The 20,391-nt window shown below is 33.8% G+C and overlaps 1 protein-coding gene across 1 annotated transcript; it reads right to left on the reverse strand.

The window, feature by feature from the left end:
* Positions 1-5,599: 5,599 nt before the first annotated feature.
* Positions 5,600-19,898, reverse strand: LOC123523116 (zinc transporter ZIP1-like). Its single transcript, XM_053549312.1, has one exon. It carries the CDS (start codon positions 19,703-19,705, stop codon positions 18,599-18,601), a length of 1,107 nt encoding a protein of 368 aa, XP_053405287.1. The 5' UTR covers positions 19,706-19,898; the 3' UTR covers positions 5,600-18,598.
* Positions 19,899-20,391: the final 493 nt, after the last annotated feature.

The following is a 20,391-nucleotide window of genomic DNA, read 5'->3' on the forward strand; positions in this document are numbered from 1 at the left end:
CCAGGTATGGTCAAAATAGTGAAATATTTTCAGTTTGAACATTACCCGGTCACCTATGACATCTCAAAATATTGAGCTACCCAGTTACCCGATCTCTATCAGACTACTACACATTCAAGTACTGCATGTCTATATTTCCTTGACATATGGGTTCAAACTGGGTCGAAAACCAAGGTTAAAATGATGATATTATAAGAGTGAACATTGCCCTGTCATCTTTAATGACTGTAGTAGAGCTACCTAAGGGCAACACATATTCTTAGCCAGGACATATACATCTACGAATAGTATGGTAGTGAGTATTCGAAATTTCTACTGACCAAACCCATTGTTTTATCTTCGCAAAACAGAAATGACTGCTTCTGTCCATATTAACATGTTAAATAGTAGACAATATTGTGAAAATTGATCACCTTATATTATATCATTAACTATGTCAGGAAAAAATTCTGTAATTTGTAAACTGTTTTGCTTTCTGTTTCAGAACAAAAAAACGCCAGGCATTTAAAGCTACTCGCCCTAGGTTATGGTGAAAATTTTCAACATGTTCATTTTAACCATGTTTGGCATAGAATGTATAATTATATGACATTGAAAAATGTATAAAGTGAGTGAAAGTAAAAGTTGGAAATTGGTAAGAATGAATGAATGAATGTAAATTTTCTGCATTGTTTCAAAAGCGTTGCAGCGGTTTACTACCTTCTGAACACTATTTTTGGTTATTGCAAGATCTTTTTTCAGAGTACTCACTTTTTATGGATTTTTATTGAGAAATTATTTTTCGGCTAAAATATGTGGGTTGGTCCCTTGAGAACATTTTACTGAGATAGCAGCTATTCTCTATATTATACTTTTCTAGAGGAGCAAATCTGTAAGTGATAGAATCTTTTCACCACCTTTAAAAGTTTTTCAAATTACTTATTACCTGTTAATATTTCATACAACTCCACATCATTTTTTTTTTCTTATTTGCCTGTATTTTCCATGATATTAGTAAAGGTGCGCAGGATATCTGCTCAGATTTTGCACATGTTTCTCGATGCATCTGTCAAAATAAGTAATATCCACGCATTCTCTGTGATATTAGACAGAATAAGCTTATTTAGAGTAATAAAGATTTACGTGTGGTTTATCATATAGGCAATGTCTCACCTGAATGTACTAACCTCCCAATAAGATTCTCTACCTTCGCTAAACGCTCGGAACTCGCAGTTTCAAACTTTGCGAAAAAAATCCACATAAGGATATTAATTAAGCAAGTTTTTGTGTTAACGTTTAACAACTATTGTTATTTTTATTTCGTATTTAATCAATTTGTTGGTTGTTTCTTTTTTTCATTTTCGTGTTGCTTTTTTGATGTGCAGTTCCACGATTCGTGAGTTTATCATTTTTTCTAATGTTAAAAGTGGCCGAGTGGTTAAAGTCGCTGACTTCAAATCACTTGCCCCTCATCGATATGAGTTTGAGCCACACTCGGGGCGTTGAATTCTTCATGTGAGGAAGCCATCCAGCTGGCATATGGAAGGTCGGTGGTTCTACCCAGGTGCCCGCTCGTGATGAAATAGTGCACGGAGGGGCACCTGGGGTTTTTCTTCACCATCAAAGCTTGAAAGTCGCCATATGACTAATAATTGTGTCGGTGCGACGTTAAGCCCAACAAAATAAAAATAAATTAAATTAAAAGTACTATCGTGAAGTTCATTTAAAGGAATGACACTCGGTAATTTCCGTGCGATTACGGATTATCGTTGGACAATTCGACATTATTCGGCTGTAAATAGAGCTGAATGCGCACTAGATCTTCGTAAAACCCGGAGATTGTCGAAATCACACACGTGCAATACATATTAAAACACACGCTCATACAGTCTGGAAAATATTTTGAAAACTTCCAGCGTATGAAAATAATGGTCCCAGACGTACAATATGTAAAAACGCTCTTAGCACAATTGAAGGAATTTAGTATACAGGTAAAATATCCTTTGATATTTGAAATAGGTTTGAAATAAGTTTTGATGTTCATTTGGAAGCACACTGCTATTAAGGCATGGTAAATAAATGGTAATCAAACAGGGGTTATAGATTTGGAAAACCTAGGAAGCCAATGAATAAATCTTGTCCCCGTCTACAAAACGATTTGTACATATCATATGTATAATTCCTGGTCTATTTACGTCCAATGTCACCATTAAATCGTTATGTAGAATTTGCTTTTGCTGTTTAAAGCGGGTCGGTGGATTATTCATCTGAGAAACTTTTATACTTAACACTTCTGACGACAATAAAAATGCAAATTCCTAGAACAGGTAGTAAATATCCACGGAAGTATCAATAAAGATTCACCATGTTTGACTTTGCAACCTAGTTTTTGGTCCGAGATGATCAAGTTTTTGGCTTGACCTAAATATCAAAAAGATACATATTCCGATCAGGTTTCTTGCAGAACAAAAGAAATCAAAGCCTTGAGACGTCTGGTGGTTGCAGGTTTTGGTAGATATTTTCTGTTTAAATGCCAATCTATAAATATACATGTATGAGGAACAAATACAAATGTGCCTCGATCATGTCTAAGGTGAACTCTACCTGACCTTACATGAACTTAACTAAATTACCAGCTGGAAGTCAGTGATGTAACCATGGGCTGGAATACCTTATCATTGATAGATCTTGTATAATCTAAATGGTCAGTGAAAATGGATACATGTTGAATAAGAACTGCTTGATCATTGATAATTCAATTGGGACTATTTTGTGTAGCACATGAACATCTTCTGGATGTGATTAGGAATCAAATAAAAATGTTATATGATTGTCAGAAATACACTTGTAACTTTGGTAGCTGGATAAACCCCGCAACCAAAAAGTGTTTTTTTTTTCTGTGGTTTGTTTTAGCACAAAATAACAAGAGCTTCTAAATGGGTCTTGATTATACAGAAGCCACACGTTATTATTATGTTTCATGGAAGTCCAGTAATAAATGTGGTTTCTAGTGTGCTTACAGGAATTGTATATGACCTAGTTTTGCCCCACGATGACCGAATTTCAAACTGGAAAAAGATTTTCTAAAGACACACATTCTAACCAGGTCTCATGAAGAGCAGGCAAATACACTCGTGTTTAATGAATTCTTAACACTGAGGCTTCTAACCATGAAATCACTAAACAAGAGACCCAAATGGGCCTAAGTCGCTCACTTGAAGAAATCCATAACCATCTGACTTTGCTTCTAACTAGGTTTGGTGAAAATCATTTAAGCTGTTCATTAAAACAAAAGTTATTTTAAATAAAATTCTATTTTGTTTTAAACTTTTAATGCACAAAAAACCCACACATAACCATCAGAAGAAATCATTTAAAGGTATTTCTGTTTTAACTCCAGTGGCCCCTAAAAGAGCCAAAGTGCCCCCATTTGAACAAATTTGACATAAGACCTAATAATGATGTTACAGACCAAGTTTGATGAAGATCCATCAAGTGGTTCTTGAGGAGAAGTACTTTACAGGTATTTCTGTTTTAAGCTCTAGTGGCCCCTAAAATGGGCCAATTGCCCCTAAATGAACAAACATGGTAAAGGACCTTATAATGATGCTCCAGACAAGGTTTGATAAAGATCCATCCAGGAGTTAAAGCGGCATGCCTTCAGATAGTTTGACAACAAAAAAATAAATAATTTTTTTAGATATCTTGAAATAAATGCTATATTTCTTAAGAAGGCTTTAAAACTTAATTACTGACAAACTTTATGTTATGGAAACACATGAGAATTTGCTGTTTTTACTACTTTTTACAATAAAAATTGAAAAGCGTTTGTCACGCTTTTACTCCAGGTAAACTGTCTCGATTATAAATATCTATATTTCGAAGTCATTATTCACTACTTCAGCTATAGCGCTATTGGTTACGATGACAGGAAAATGTCTTTATTGCCATGGCGGTCCGGGGTTCGATTCCCGACGCGGCCATCTTTTTTTCTTGATTTGGATCTTTTAAAATACTTTAGAAACAAAAATTCATATTCTAATGTTCATAATATGACCAAACTTCAATTTGAAAGAAAGATTATTTTTAGCCAAATCTGAAGGCATGCTGCATACTCCATAGATACTCCTTTTAACGCATCTATGCATTACTCCATAGATACTCCTTTTAACGCATCTATGCATTACTCCATAGATACTCCTTTTATCGCATTCTACTACACTGATAGTTTAAATGCAAAATACCAATAAAATATATTGGCAATGAAGCCCACAAAAGCATATTTGTGAAGTTTAAACTGTTAATAAAAGATCAGTTTCAGAAAAACTTGTGGTTATAATTGTAATTTATTGATAATTATCACTTTTAATTCAGGTGGCATTTTCTGAAAATCACACTGACTTTATATATATTAGGACAGCTATTGATGGATGGAAAAGTACATAGGTGACCCAAAAACAAGTTATTATTTGCATTCTATCATTCAACTATGGCAAATTATGTAAAAGTGAGACAAAACATTGGTGTAATAAAAGGTGTGGTTACCATAACAACCATTAAAATCCATAGATCACTTGACCTGGACCCCTTGGAAGCCTGTTTATTGTGCACAGCTGTCAAAACAAGGCAATTAAGGTGTTGTTTGCATCATTATTTTATGATGTGGATCAACAAATTTTATAGAAAGTGTCTTTGATCAGTGCTTCTTATCAAAACATTATGTAATTAATTAATTTTATGATCTATGAAGTTCTGTAAGTTTGGTAGGGGTGTAGATTTTAATGATTAATTAAATGGGCTTGCTTATTTTGAAAATCACTTAATATAGACCTTTCTAGTCTTTCATTTACCTCCAATTAATAAAATTGTGCATTTGTAACAGTAAAAATATTTCTTTTCTGCTGTATCACATGCATAAAACAGCTAAAGTATAATAATATTCTAAGGTTTTAGGTTTGCAGCTTTTTATTGTGAAAAATATTTATCACAAAATTATGAAAAATATACCATCAGAAAGGAAATTTAATTCTAAAAATAAATTATGTTGGACAGTAAATGGTTAAAACAAGTATTCATAGACTAATTTTCATCTGAGTAACACAGGTATAAATTTTGCATTTTTCTGCAATAACCTGTATGGAGATAGTGTACAGATAATGCAACTGAGTGTATTGGGTATCAATAATCAATACTATTGTATCTGTATGGAGTAAAGGGTTAATAAGAAGTTAGTTCAAGGTACTTCTATTTTTAACTCTAGCAGCCCCTAAAAAGAGCCAAGTGTCTCCAATTGAACAAATTTGTTAAAGGACCTTATAATGATGCTACAGACCATCAAGCGGTTCAAGAGAAATGTTGTTTTTTTTTTTCAGGTTTTTTTCTATTTTTAGCTCTGGCGGCCCCTTAAAGGGGCCATGGTGAACCATTTGAACAAACTTGATTCAGGATGCTACTGACCATCCACCTATACTAACAGCTCAACCTGAACAAAGTTCAGGTGAGCTAAAACAGCCTATGCAAAAAATTACCTACTGTACAGTAATTAACCAGTAAGTGTGTATCAGCCCAACAAATTTTCAGTAAATATGGCTAGAAAAAAATAACAATTGCAAAACAAACATTTGATAAAATGTAAATACTCTCTTTTATTCAAACATACATGTAGCACCATACTACTTCAACATCATACAATATACTATATAATGTAATAAAAGATCAAGCAAAACTGTAAAGTTGTACAATCTAATCATTTCTTTTGATGTTTTAAGAAATACTGTCAATATGGCGGTAAATGAAAACATACCATAGCAGATCTAAATCTTCTTTAAAGTACTGCCAATAACATAAGCTCAAAAAGAAACTGATCTACACTAAACTTTTACTGAAGGTATGCAACAGATGCATTATACTTAACCATAACCCTGCTAAATTTCTATTCTTTCAATTTGAACAGTACCATAAACTGTTAAAAGGGGAATGGCGAACAGTGCAGATCATGATCAGACTGCACAGATGTGCAGGCTGATCATGATCAATGCTGGTCACAAAGGCAGAATCAAATGTGTCCAGCATGAAAAGGGTTAAAATTAGATTTTAAAAATAACTATCTCAACCCTTCAAGGACTTTTTTAGATGTTTGTATGTAGGGACAACACATGTTTTTTTTCGTGTTATAATGCCTGCAGAATCCCAAGGGATTCTGAAGATGTTATAACATGAAATGAACATGCGCTAACGCTATTCTAGCATTTAGCGCGAAAATAACTAATAAATGAATACATTCTCCCTCAACGTCATTAAATTTCCATGAAATGCGCGGTAATATCTGAGCTGTTTTCTAATGTTGATGACATTTCCATTTGAATTATCCCCTTTGTGGCTGTAATATGTTTACGCTTTGCCACAGAATGCACATATATAAAAAGGTGTTATAACAGCATGTGAGCGCGAGAATCTTTCTGTTAACTCACGTTTTCTCCCTTGTTAAAACACCCCCAAAAAGTGACAATAACAGCAGTATTATGCTAGAATACCCATAAATATACACTTAAGTACCCTATGGCTTTGCATTTTGTTAAGACACTTATCTAGGAGTTTACTTAAGGAGGTAGGTTACCTTGTTACAAGGGTAAATTCATATTAGTTCAACCGCAGCATGTTTTTGTATTTCGTGTAATATGAAGTTTTAACTGCTACAATCTCAATTTCGTTTGTCTCTGTCCCTTCAAGTTCAATTTTTATCCAGGTTTGAAGAACATGACCCTCCAAAGGTATTTCATATTGAAAGAAGAAGGAAAATATGGATATTTAACACTTTTCAGTGTATTTTAGTTTCATTGAGATCCGTAGAAGTTTGCGTAATTAATAATTTTACTGGTATGCACGTTATCTTTCTAATATAAGCTTAAAATATATATCGATGGGTCAGTGCAACATGGTCGTAACTTGATTTTTTTAACAAATACACTTTTTTACATAATTTGCCTTATTTAACATAAAAACATCACTTGTTAAAATATCTAAATCACATTCTTAAAATTAAAGTGAAAAAAGTAAAATTGTCAAAAGGTTGTATCTCAGGAAGACACTTTCAGTCAGTGCAACATGGTCGTAACTCAACATACGTCTTTGTTGCACAGAGTTAGTATGCCATTTCACTTTGAAATTTCTGTGCAACATGGTTGTAACTAACATTAAACTGTACAATATTACAATAGTTAAATGATAAATAAGGATGATTTTTGTTTTTAAACAACTTAGAAAATGGTATTTATACTACAAAATTAATATTGTTACCATATTTCATATTTTATCAATGCAAAGTGGTGTTAAGAATTTATTGACCAACATGTTTAGGATTTTACCAAAACACTTATTCTGTTAAAAAAATACTCTGTTAACTATTTCTCAGCAAAGAGGAAAAAAGGCACCTTTTTATACTTGTAATTATTAAATAAACTTTCCTTTATGCAAGTTTCATGTAATGGGCGTCTTCTGCATAACATTTTTCCTTTTTGTATGCATATTTCCATGAATTGTGCAAAATACAAAATGGTATTATTAAAGGTGGAAATTTTTCTGTGCTATAAGTGAAGCATGACTTCTGCTTGTAAAGCTCGTATTCCGTTAAGTTTTATTTGGATATACAGAAGATTTTGTTGGGTATATCGAATATCTGTATAAGTCGTTAAACCACTAAAACATAAATAAGTTTACCAGCATTTATATTTAAATTTAATGAATGATTTACTTGATTTTTATGTTGCGAAACACCAACATAAAGGCCTGGCTGATCAAGGGCCATGGCCAAGAGAGCCCGTGCTCCCCCTATACCCAGTGACTTAAACTCATCGAAGTTGCATGCAACTATTTTGGCAAAAAAAATAAATATTTTCTCAATATATAGACCCAAAACTGCACCAGAGGCCACCATTTCATGCCTGCATTTCAAAATTTCCAGGAGGGGAGATGCTCCCAAGCCCATAACAGGAGGGAAGTATCCCCTCCTATACCTCAACATATAGACCAAACAAGAGCTGTCCGTAAGACAGCCAAGCTCGACTATTCGAAATATTGGCCCAGAAGCAGGAAAATATTACCCAAAAAGGTTAAATATCAAAAGAGTTTTAAATTCAAAAGGGGACCTAATTTGACCAAAATGAAGGTCAGAGTTATGGGACTTGCTGCTATCAACTAGTTTTATAACCACGAAGGCACATGTGAAATTTCAATTCAATATCTGCATTAGTTTTGGAGATAGTAACTTGCATGTAAAACTTTAACCAGAATTTTCTAAGTCCAAAAGGGGGCATAATTTGCTCAAATACATGTCAGAGTTATGGGACTTGACCCAGTGAGGTTGGTAATTGACCTAGAAAAAGAAAAAATAAGTTTCAAAGCTATATGCCTTTAAATGATAGCTGTATGTACTTGCATGCAAAAACTTAACCGAGGTGTGACTCCGACGCCAGGGTGAGTAGAATAGCTAGACTATTCTTCGAATAGTCGAACTAAAAATGCACTAGAGGCCATTATTATGTCTCCCACACCACTGTGTGGTGGGAGACATATTGTTTACTCCTGTCTGTTTGTCCGTCTATCACAAATCTTGTCTACACTCTTAAGTCGAACAGTTCTCATCCGATCTTCACCAAACTTGAACAAAAATGTGTTTGCCAATAAGTCCTCAGCCAAGTTTGATAACTAGCCAAATCAGCCCAGGCACTTTGGAAGTATGGCCCTTGAAACATTGGTTTTTGATAAACAAAGCACTGAAAGTCTGATTGGATTGTATTTGATAATCAAAGCACTATAAGTCTGATTGGGTTGTATCAAAGCTCTGAAAGTCTGATTAACTTGTTTTTGATAATCAAAGCACTGGAAGTCTGATTGGGAATTAAGAATATATAGGGAGTAGGGTTTACGCTTGAACATTTCTCGTCTGATCTTATACTACTATTCAGATGAATTGGCAGTTGTGGGAATCATGCACTTTTCTCAAAAGCAGTTCTAGTTTCATACCTAAATTTCAAAAACTTCCAGAGGAGACCCTTTCCCCCTCCACAAATAGGAAGGAGGTATTATACCAAACAGGAAGGAGTTATCCCCTCCTGTACTTCAAAACTTAGACCCAGAAATGCACAAGAGGAAACCATTTCATACCTAAATTACAGAAATTTCCAGGGGAGAGCCCCTCCTCCTCTCCTCACTTGAGTCTCACTAATAGGAGGGAGGGCTAACCTCTTGTACCTCAAAATTCAGACCCAAAAATGCACAAGAAGCCAGTATTTCATAACTATATTTAAAATATTTCTAGGGGGAAACCCTCTGAACCCCTTCTCTACCTTTATATCCCCTTCTCTACCTTAACATTTAAACCCAATTGCACCTGAGGCCACCATTTCATACCTATATTAAAAAAGAAAATCCAGGGAGAGATCCACCTGACCCCCTTAACGGAAGGGAGGTATCCCATCATGTACCTCAAAGTTGTGACCCAAAAAGGCACTAGAGGCTTCCATTTTATACCTATATTCCAAAGGGAGACTCCCCTGACCAACCTAACAGGAGGTGGGGACCCTCTCAATACCTGAAAATTTAGACAAAAAATATGCATCAGAGGCTGCCATTTCATAAATATATTACAAAATTTTCCAGGAACAGACCATACTGACATTCAAATTTCACATCAGGTGTATGGCATCATTTTTGATGTTAGTTTCATGTGACTGTGTTGTTGTGTTTATCATGTTCTTTAATTGTGACATTCTTAGTTTTACTCAAGCTAAAGAGCAAATTTATACCATTGATAATTGTTTAAGTGTAGATTTTTATGTAATAAAAAGACTTTTAGACTTGTATCAAGAAGCATGCACATGTTCTTTTGCAGAATAGTATTGTGCTCCTGTTGCATACATTATTTATGCTGCAGAACCGGTGCATATTTCTGGATGAAAATCTAATAACTAAACACAGACATATTCAAATACCTTAGACCTTAAAGGCTCATAATGCCTATATTCTATAAAATATGCAAATATCTTGTACTTTAAAGACACTCAGTGTCTACATACTGTAAAATATTCAAGTACCTTGGACCAGTCAAGCACTTATTGTCCATTTACTGTAAAGTACTGAAATAACTTTGACCATAAAAGCTCTCAGTGCCTATATTCAGTAAAATATGTGAATATTTTGGACCAGTCAAGCTTCTGTTGTCCATTTACTGTAAAATAATGAAATAAGTTTGATCATAAAGGCTCCCAGTGCCTATATTCAGTAAAATATTCAAGTACCTTTGACCAGTCAAGCTCTTATTGTCCATTTACTGTAAAATACTGAAATAACATTGAATACTAAAACTCTCAGCGCCTGCATTCAGTAAAATATGCAAATATCTTGGACCAGGTCAAGCTCTTATTGTCTTTTTACTGTAAAATACTTTTAAATAATTTAAAATGTGTTTTTGTAGTAGTACATTTTTATTTCTACATATGATATGATTTTTTTGACATTTTTGCGAGTAAAACAAGTCAATAAAAGTACAGAAAAAGATAAATGGATATGCTTAAAAATATTGAATTAATAGTCTTTTGAATAAACATCTTTGTTATGAATTATCTCCAATAAATTATTTGTTATCATTTAGTTACGACCTTGTTGCACTAAGTTTTTGACAAAATTTCCACACATTTCAGCGCAACATGGTCGTAACTGGAAAACTTTCAAATAACTCCTCAGTGAACATTTTTTTGACATTTTTTCCCATAGTATTGTAGTTATTACTGTTATTTGATAAAAATAATATAGATTGTATTGTTTTTCATTACATCATTTGAATACAAAAATATTTTTTGCTTCTCCTGTAAAGTTTTCAAAAAATGAGTTACGACCGTGTTGCACTAACCCATCGATATGTAGCGGGGCTCGTGTTTCCATGGTAATGCATTTTCTCTCATTTTTAAACAACTATGTATAAAAATAGGGGTTTTCGACGGCTTCAGTGCCATTCTGTTAATGACCAACATGAAATGTTTGGGTAATATTATTAGCAAAATACCAAGCACTTTACATGGTACTCTATTTTTCTTAAATTTTAAAGTAACCATGGCAACAGAGATGTTTAAAATAGCTTATATCTTGCTGTTTGTCGTAATTTCTTTTTAAAAAATATTGAATAAGATTATCTTTCTAGTTGATGTAGCTTTAAAACATATTATTTCTAACGTAAGTTACATTTTCGTGTTTTTTTTGCGCTTATTCAAACAAATTTCACAGCTTAGAATACGTACAGCAGTACCCCTCGTCTGCCATTTTTCATGGAAAAATCGTTCAGCGTGCTGCTATTATTCTCATGGCTATTGTTGAAATGAAAATAAAAAGCCGAAGCTGTGTTTCTTAAATAGACCAGTGCCAGCGCTTTTGAATTTTACATTTAGATACACAGGTCACGGGCTTCGTTTCCATGGTAACATCAATTCAATTCATGAATCCACAATTTTCTACTGAAATTTGAACAATTTTAGATCTTAGTTTTAGTATATAAGTAACAAATTATCAACGGAACCTGAAAAATAGGTATTACAAATCAAACGGCTAGACTTTGTATTTGAAAATGGCCTTAACAAGTTACCAACTATATTCCAAATAACATCGGTTGCCATCATCCATTTTCTTACATTCCGCATAACATTTCAATATAACTACATAAAAGAATCAAAATATTGATTATTATTCAGAGCAAAAGACTCATAAAAAGTATTTCAGCAAATAATGGTTACTTGAAAATAGTTAAAATAAAGAAAATGTACAGAATTATGTACTTTCAAGATAAAAGCTATTAATTTTGCGCGGTAACTGACACGTAACGTCATGATGTCAATGACGTCATTTTAAGGCAACATTGTTTTGAAGCGTTTCTGCGGCAATTTATTCATTATTTCTGCATTATTAAACCATAAAGCATCAGATCGAGAACAAGTTCATGATTTGTTTTCAGAAGAATGAATATACAAACACATTTAGTTTGTCGTAAACGTCGTCATAAATCGTCACGTTAGCTTCCGGTTGGACATGCGTACATACAAATATGAAGATAACCTACCTCCTTAAAAAAAAAATTGTGAAAGAATATATAGCAATTAGGCGCTAAAAAAAATTGTTTGTTTCTCGTATCCCGACCTACCTTAAATTTTTAGCCTGACCCTAAATGCCTTGGAGAATTTTTTTCCCCCAACTTTTTAACAAAAAGCTGCAAAACTGCACTTTTTATGCTTTAAACATAGTCAGTAATGTCAGAAATGAACTAACTGATGCACTGAAGGCATAACCCCCTTATTTGTATTCATTTTTTAATTTCTGAAAAGTCTCACTTGATAAAAAAAAACCATTTTCCGATCTACCTACCCTAATATTTTTAAGCATGTTACCGGAAACAAAGAATTTTGTTTAGGCCTTACTCACACTTCTAACTGAGTAAATTTTAAGGATTGTTAGTAACTTAGTATGGTTCATCAGAGACAAAGTTTCAGTACCTTTTTAATGGACTTTCAAGTACTTTTTTATACTCTTTTTCAATGACTCCTTTTTCTTTAAACCACTTTTTGAGACCTAGGTCCGAACAACTTGATCATTTTTTTCCAAAAAATGATGTTATAGTAGAAATTGCACTCTGTATAAACTGCAGTAAAATGCTACCCTAGACCACTGCTTATCACTGCAACTGGTGCATACCGAGATCAATATATGAAGAAATATCATATTTTCTTTTCAACTTATCTTCCTTTTTTTCTTTTCTCTTTGCCAAAAGCACGTTGCTGACTATTCCTAAAGCAGTTCTGTGTGGAGTTCAAACACTCATTTTCAAAATTCAGGTTCTAAATCTGAGTCATTTTCTGACAAGGACTAGCATCCATTTCAATGACTTTTCAAGGCATGTGCAAACCCTGGTTTGCAAATTAACACTAATAAAGGCATCCCTTGAACAGACTTGGAAAGGTATATTTTCTACAATGTTGACCAAAATTTTCACTTTCAATGTAGCAAAAATAATACTAGATATATAGCATTTCCCATGGGAATTGTTTACTATGCAAATTAAATAAATATAAAATTACAAAATCCACAATGAAATTATATTAAAAGCAGAATAAATTATTAGCTGTTCTTTAATATATGCTGTTTACCATGCAAATTATAAAATAAACATAAAATGACAAAATCCACAATAAATAATACAGAATAAATCATCGCTGTTCTTAAATAGACCAGTATTATTCTGCAATGTAATAATATGAAAATAACATGCATGTACATTGTATGATATGCCATCATCTTATGTGTACACTGTATAAATACTTTGAAATTTTAACAGTAATTAAAATTTATTAATATGTACTTATAAAAAAAACAACACATATTTTGAAGATCAGAATTATGTATATGATGATCATAAACATTAATTTTAACAGAAAAATATCGAGGAGTTTATCGTCTTTGACAAACTGTAAGATATATTAGACCAAAATTCATATTTGAAAATATGAGCACTTATTTCTTAGTACCTACATTTGTATGTGTGTAGAAAGTACAGTGTGTGAGGTTTAAAATAGAAAACTACCCTCTAAAAAAACTAAACACAGTATAAATGTATATTATTATTAAAAAAAAGGAAGATTTTCTAGAAAAAACAAAACTGTTATAAATGACACTTACTTGCAAGTTTAGCGCTACAAACAAAGTTTGTTTATTTATTAAAGTTAAATTCACTTACGAAGATTTTCTACATTTAAAGTTAGTATCTAAAATAATGTTTCAGATGAAGATTTGCATTGGATACCTTAAAATATTTTTTCTGGTTTCAGTTGACTAATATAAGAAAACAAATTTCAGATTTCAAAATGTATAATTAAAACTGACTATCATGGCCGTTATGAAATTAAGTCCTGAAATGTTATCAAAAGTTTAGAAATTCTTTACAACTCTAGCTGAATTTAAAATGAAATTGCGGGCAAAATAAATAAGAACCGATGAAATAGAGTGGAATGAAATAAAAAATGTATACTGTACTGTGAGTTTCATATAGCTGTTGTGAGCAATCAACAGTTTCTGATACAGTGGAAATTCGTTATAGTTTAAAACTCATTTAATTAATAATGCAACTGCAAAAATATTTTTAATAATTACTGAATAACTTCAGAATAAGTCCAAAATCGATGCATCACCATGTACTGCATGATCAAATTCCATGCTTTAGTATTTTACCAGCACTTTTTGGTGTAAAAATTTACATATACACCAAGACCGTGGATAGTAAAATTAAGCAGGTAACTAGCAATGACCAATTTTTAATAACAACAGTTACAAATTACATGTTTAGTTTCATGTTTGCCTGATAGCACTTACATTTCAAAATCACAAACATTTTTTATGTTGCTTGGTAATACAGTTACATTTAAAAATCAAGTTTAAATTTGGTTCAAAATTCTTCCATTACTAGGTGATGGTTGCATATAAACATTCACAGCAATTCTAGTCTTACTCTTACTCAGTGACCTTATAAATTTTCACTTCATAAAAGGTCTGCCATATCAATTTAGAAAGAAATCATTTATTGAAATTTTATCATGTGTTCCTATGAGAACACTTGAATGTCTTGTAGCCAAACATGATTTACAGGCATTCTTTGGTTGCTAGGCAACTGAAAACCATTAATGAAAATGAAACTGTTCAAGCATCTGGAACCTCTAGATGACAATTAACCCATAGGCAATTTAACCATAATATATTTATCTAAGATTGTAACAAGAGCTCATAGAACATGAAATGGCCTCTTTGATGCATTCAGTAATTGCACAAGGAACAGAAACTATTTGGTCACTGTACACAAAAGTTCTACTGTTCTGGGAAAATGTGACCTTGACCTTTGACCTATTGACTTTAAAATAAACAGAGGTCATCTACTGGTCATGATCAACTTTTAATCTTAGCATTCTCAAGTTATCATCCGGAAATGGTTTAACTGTGCTGGGTTACCATGACCTTGACCTATTGATCTCAAAGCAATAGGAGTCATCTGCTAATCATGACCAACCTTCTGTCAATTTTCATGATCCTAGGACTAAGCATTCTTGAGTTATCATCCGGAAACCGTTTAACTGTTCTGGGTCATTGTGACCTTGATCTTTGACCTACTGATTTCAAAATCAATAGGGGTCATCTACTGGTTATGACTAATCTCCCTATCAACTTTTATGATCCTAGACCAAAGCCTTCGGATTGGTCTACATACCAACCAACAGACTGACATCTGCAAAACAATATACCCCTCCTTTTTCGACAAAGAGGGGCATAAAAATGTTATAGTAATGTTTGCATGATATACCAAATGACCTCTGTATTTCTTTGCAGTTTTCATTGTTACTCAATCTTTGGTATATTTGTAACTCTGTTCTTAGTTCAAAATTGTTTGTACAAATGAATATATAAAGTTCTGTCCACAAACTGGGATAAAAAGTCTCTCAATAACTTTAGCTTGTTTAAGGGTGAATGCTGACATTTACTAAAACAAAATATACTTAAAAACATGTATCACCTTGTCCTTATATTCAAAATGCATTCAACTGCAGGGTTCAAGCTAGCCCAAAAAAATTGGGAGAAGTGACTTCTCCCTTCAGTGAAAATAGGGAGAAGTTTTCTCAGAACAGGGAGAAGTGAGGCTGCGGGTCAAAACAGTCATTAATTAAACCGTATATATTACAGTTCTGATGGTACAGCACAAAGGAATAACATTTCAAAACAACACATATTTTACTTATAAATAAGTACAAAATGCCAAGTCTCAAATACAAACACACACAGTGAGCATGTATTTATGCAGTAGTTTGAAACATTCATAAATAATACTAAATCACCATCAGTATTATAACAGGATGTGTAGTGTTATTTGTTGTTCGGCTCATGTGTCATGACCCCTTGCATTGCATTATCAGGGTTAGACACTAACTTATTTGAACAAGGTTCCCAAAGGAATCCCTACTTTTTAAATCTGGGGGTCCTCCTCAGGCTTTGGGATCCCTCATAATATGATATATAAAAACAATCACAACAGATGTCTTATGAGAAGTTACGGTCGTACCCCAGTGGGATTCGAACCCGCAACCTCTGTACTGAGTGGCTGACACCTTAACTACTACAGAATAATGTATCCAAACTGATATCAATTTAAATGTTTGCCAATGTCAAGACAAGGTCTCGACTTTGGAGACACTTGTATCTTATAGATATAATCATTGTCAAGTCTATTGTGACAACCACTAAAAATTATAATTTAAAAAAAAATTCTTGAATTTCTTGACTTCTCTTCATACATTTTAAAATATAAAATCTTAATATTACCTGGCATTTATATTTCCGATGATACAAAATTTATTGTAGTTTCTCTTTGAGGTTTGAAGATATAAAGTGTTAAAGTAAGGGAATTATATTTTTAGGCATAAAATTCTGTTTTGGATTACTTTCACATTGAAATTCATATACAATTTCATTTTGATGTTTGAAAGCTTGATTTATATAGATCTAGTTAACAGACTTATCTTCCGAATCGGACTCGGTAAGTATTTCTATAAAACAGAAACAACCATCAAACTGAATAACACTACACTACAAAAATAACGAATCGTAAAATTTCTGAAAGTGCAGAAAGATCGCTGAGATCGAGACAGTATTCTTGTGCTAAAAATTAAAATATTTTTAGATAATATTACGTAATATTTTGATGATCAAACGTCGGTACATCACGGGTGACTTCCGCTGCAATTAACTCTTGGGGTGTCATAAAATATTTGGAAGCCGCGGTCCTTCTGTTTTGATTAACACTTCCCGTTATGTAAGGCCATAAATTCCAAGCCATCGTAAACACAAATTGTTGTTCAGGGAAAATCTGCATGTATCACGCGTGGCCTTCACGACCTAACACATTTAAAAATACTAAGATGTTAAATGGTTATTATTTTTAGAACGAGGAAAGTCCCGCGAACCGGCCAGTTGCAAGCAGTTTTCTCAGTAATTTTCCATGACGTAGCGCCGTGCACATGTAGGAAAAAAAACCCGGTCTTTCTTTGCAAAGTACTCGATATATTTAAATAGCAACCACATGATCTTGTACGTAAATAATGATGACGAAATCCCATATTTTGAGTTAGTAAACATCCGGACTTTGTTTCTTTAGGAAAAGAGCGATTGATTATGAGACACGGGATGAAACGATTCTGTTCAAATGGCCGTTATTATACGTTTCTATCGGGTAACCGGTAGACACGGGTCAGTACGTTTCTGTTTGGTAATCGATAGATATGGTGATAAACGTATCGATGTGGGAAAGGGTTAAAATATTTTTCAAACAGGTATTTATCTTTTACTTTTTGGATATCATTGACAAAAAAAAAATAGGAATCCAGCCGGAATCCCAGCTTTTTGAAGTTGGTGTTCCTCCTCAAAATTTGGGATCCTCGGGCCCCCGGGACACCGTTAGTGTCGAACCCTGATTATCAAATTTTGCCAGTCTACATATAACACAGTGTGATTTGCCGGGCTCATCTTCCTTCCACCAGTCAAAACTAACAATAGAAAATTATTTTTCAATTCTTATCCATGCACACCCCTGTTTCAAACCCCAGCTGGTCAAAATCCGGATATCCAAAATTTTATGTCCGGATACTGGTACACTCATAAGCATTGCCCAATTCTCGAGTCTAAAGAATATATTTGACAAATTGTGATGATGGAAAGAAAATTTAACGGCACTGGACAGTATCTAATATCAAAGTCTACAATGACAATACCTTTTATTGAAGAAAATTAAGAAAAATGTCTATGAAATACCGGCAAGTTGTCACCGCGAGCAGACATTCTGACAGCCTACTTTCGTTTTCAAAAAACTTTAACAAAAAGATAAAAGCTAATGTGTTCTTATCTAAAATTGATTGTGACTGATTGAAATTAAATACATGTCTGAATTTCAATTTAATTTATGTATAACATGAGAATATTTACGTCTGGCAGCCGCAATTAAAACCATACATTGCGAACAACTCTGGTTATTATTCAGAGCTTTTCTTTATGCCCTATCGGTCAATTTGCGATGGGCTATCATCCTATAATCAGCGACTCATGCGGCGACATACTTGTGCTTTTGTTTTTATTTACCCTACTTTTGACAGTTTTTAGTTGTTTGTTTTCACACGTGATGCACACACTTTTTATCCGTGATGCACAAAATCAATTAAAGGCAATTTTGTTTCGCCTCGTTTGATTGGTGTTTCCAAAGTTTCGACCAATTAAAATCATCCTAACGATATTCGGTGATAGGCAGAGCATACTTTGTTGACACGTGAAGTTCACAACCCGTAACGGGAGAAGTTTCGCTTATTGATTATGTAATGTTTTTACAAGCTGATTAGAAGCTGATAGATGTGATATATACATGTATGATAACTGCCTCGGGCGCCAGATTTTAGGGCGACTTGTTTTTCACTTTTCTATTCAAACAGAGCGAAGTCATCAGAAAAAAAGCGACCACTTCGCTCACGTCGCCTAGAAGCGTGGACCCTGAACTGATCAGTTAGTCTTTACCAGCAGCGGGTGGTAAAACGAAACAAGTGGGTCCATCCTCTTTATGGAGAAATAATACACCACTGACAGTTGCAAACCCAAGTATTAAAAACAAAACTTTCAGCAATCGATGTTCATGAGTATTAAACTCAGAGGGTAAGACTTCAAAGAAGGTCACATATAGGAATGTTCCACAGGCAATGCCAGTGAGAATTCCTTGTACAAGCAGCGAAGATTTTGAATCCCACAAGTCTATAATGCCGATTCCTACGCCTATACCAATAGGTGCTGTTAGTGAAAAGAAAACAATTGAGCGTATCATTCCAACATGAGAAAGTTTACTCTGAATGAGATTCATACCTAGGCAAAAGCTTAAAATAGATTTATGTATCACAAGCGCAGCAAAGATTCCTATAACATCATCAGCCTTGTTTTGCAGCCCAACAGCTAATCCTTCGAATATTGAGTGCAAGGATAATGCAGTTAGTAACAATATAGATCTTAATGAGGAATGTTCATGCTCTGGTAAAATGTCATCTTCGTCATGATGATGATTTTCATCTTCTTCAATAACAGAGTTTGAACGGCTTACTCTCTCTTCACAACTATCACAGTGGCGTCTGGTTCCTACTCCAGGAAAACTGGATGTAAATGGTTCGTCACTTATACCACCAATCACTGACTGTTCACTAGTTACAGAATGTGAATATGACCTTGTAACGTCTTTCGATGGTAAAAGTGGTGTTCTTACTGATAATTCATCTGCATGTTTTTCTTTGATCGTCAACACAATCTGTTCAACAATTAAAATAACAAATAATCCAAACATCATTACAAATTCAGCCACTGGGAATGATGTAAAAACCTCTAAACTGTTTAATGTTGTTCCGATATCCACTCTGACTGATGGCAACAAGTCTAAAACACCTGTTCCTAAAAATACACCGGCAGCGAAACAACTTAGGCAACTAAGGATAGTTTTATATTTTGACTTATGACTTTCTGTGTCAGCTTTCTTTCTAAAAATTTTCTCAAGAATTATTGGTAATATTCCAAGAAGGAATGTCATCACAAAGAGTGCACATAACACAAGAACCTTGACAACAGAAACTTTCATTTTCCTCTTATGTTGTAGTTATGAAATGATTTGTCATCAAATTTCTTGTTCACACAGAAAGGTTGTCAATACAGTTAGTGTCTTTACATGTAAATTGTATTAAATAACATTCAAGGTTCCTAAACAGGAATTGTTTTTATTCATTTCCGTCCTTGTTGTTTACACATATCCGCATTAGACTTCCCCAGATTATGCAGATGGAGGGGGAGTGCGCATGCGTCTCGGTGGTTTGTCTGTCTTCTTCCGGACCGATAATTTCTACCTAATCTCTTTATTTTCCTCTTCCACTGGCACTTTTCTGGTGTAAATAGACTGCAAAAATACCAGGCTATCGATTGCTGCTAGAAACTATTGGAAAATCGAGCTTAGACATCGAAAACTTTTATTTTCATCTAAAGTAAATCATACTTCCGGTCAGCGGTGAATAAGTGACGCCATTTTCTTTTATTGTGAAAAACTTGTAAAAAAAAGATAAACGTGCGAGTACTTTTGACTCAACCATGTTGTGGATCTATATAATATTGATATGTGTAAAATTAGTGATTATTTCCCAGGAAGCTCCAGGCCTGGATTATACCACTCGCCCTGAAACATGCGAACACGTGTTGAATTCGGCGCAATCGCCTTTTCGGATGAACACTGGTATTTGTACTTTCGTTCTGAATCTGAAACACAACCAATTTTTC

This window comes from Mercenaria mercenaria, chromosome 8, assembly GCF_021730395.1.
Source record: "Mercenaria mercenaria strain notata chromosome 8, MADL_Memer_1, whole genome shotgun sequence".
NCBI lineage: Eukaryota > Metazoa > Mollusca > Bivalvia > Venerida > Veneridae > Mercenaria > Mercenaria mercenaria.

Coding starts and splice junctions, on each gene's coding strand:
- LOC123523116 (XM_053549312.1), bottom strand. CDS start 19,705: ATGAAAGTTTCTGTTGTCAAGGTTCTTGTGTTATGTGCACTCTTTGTG.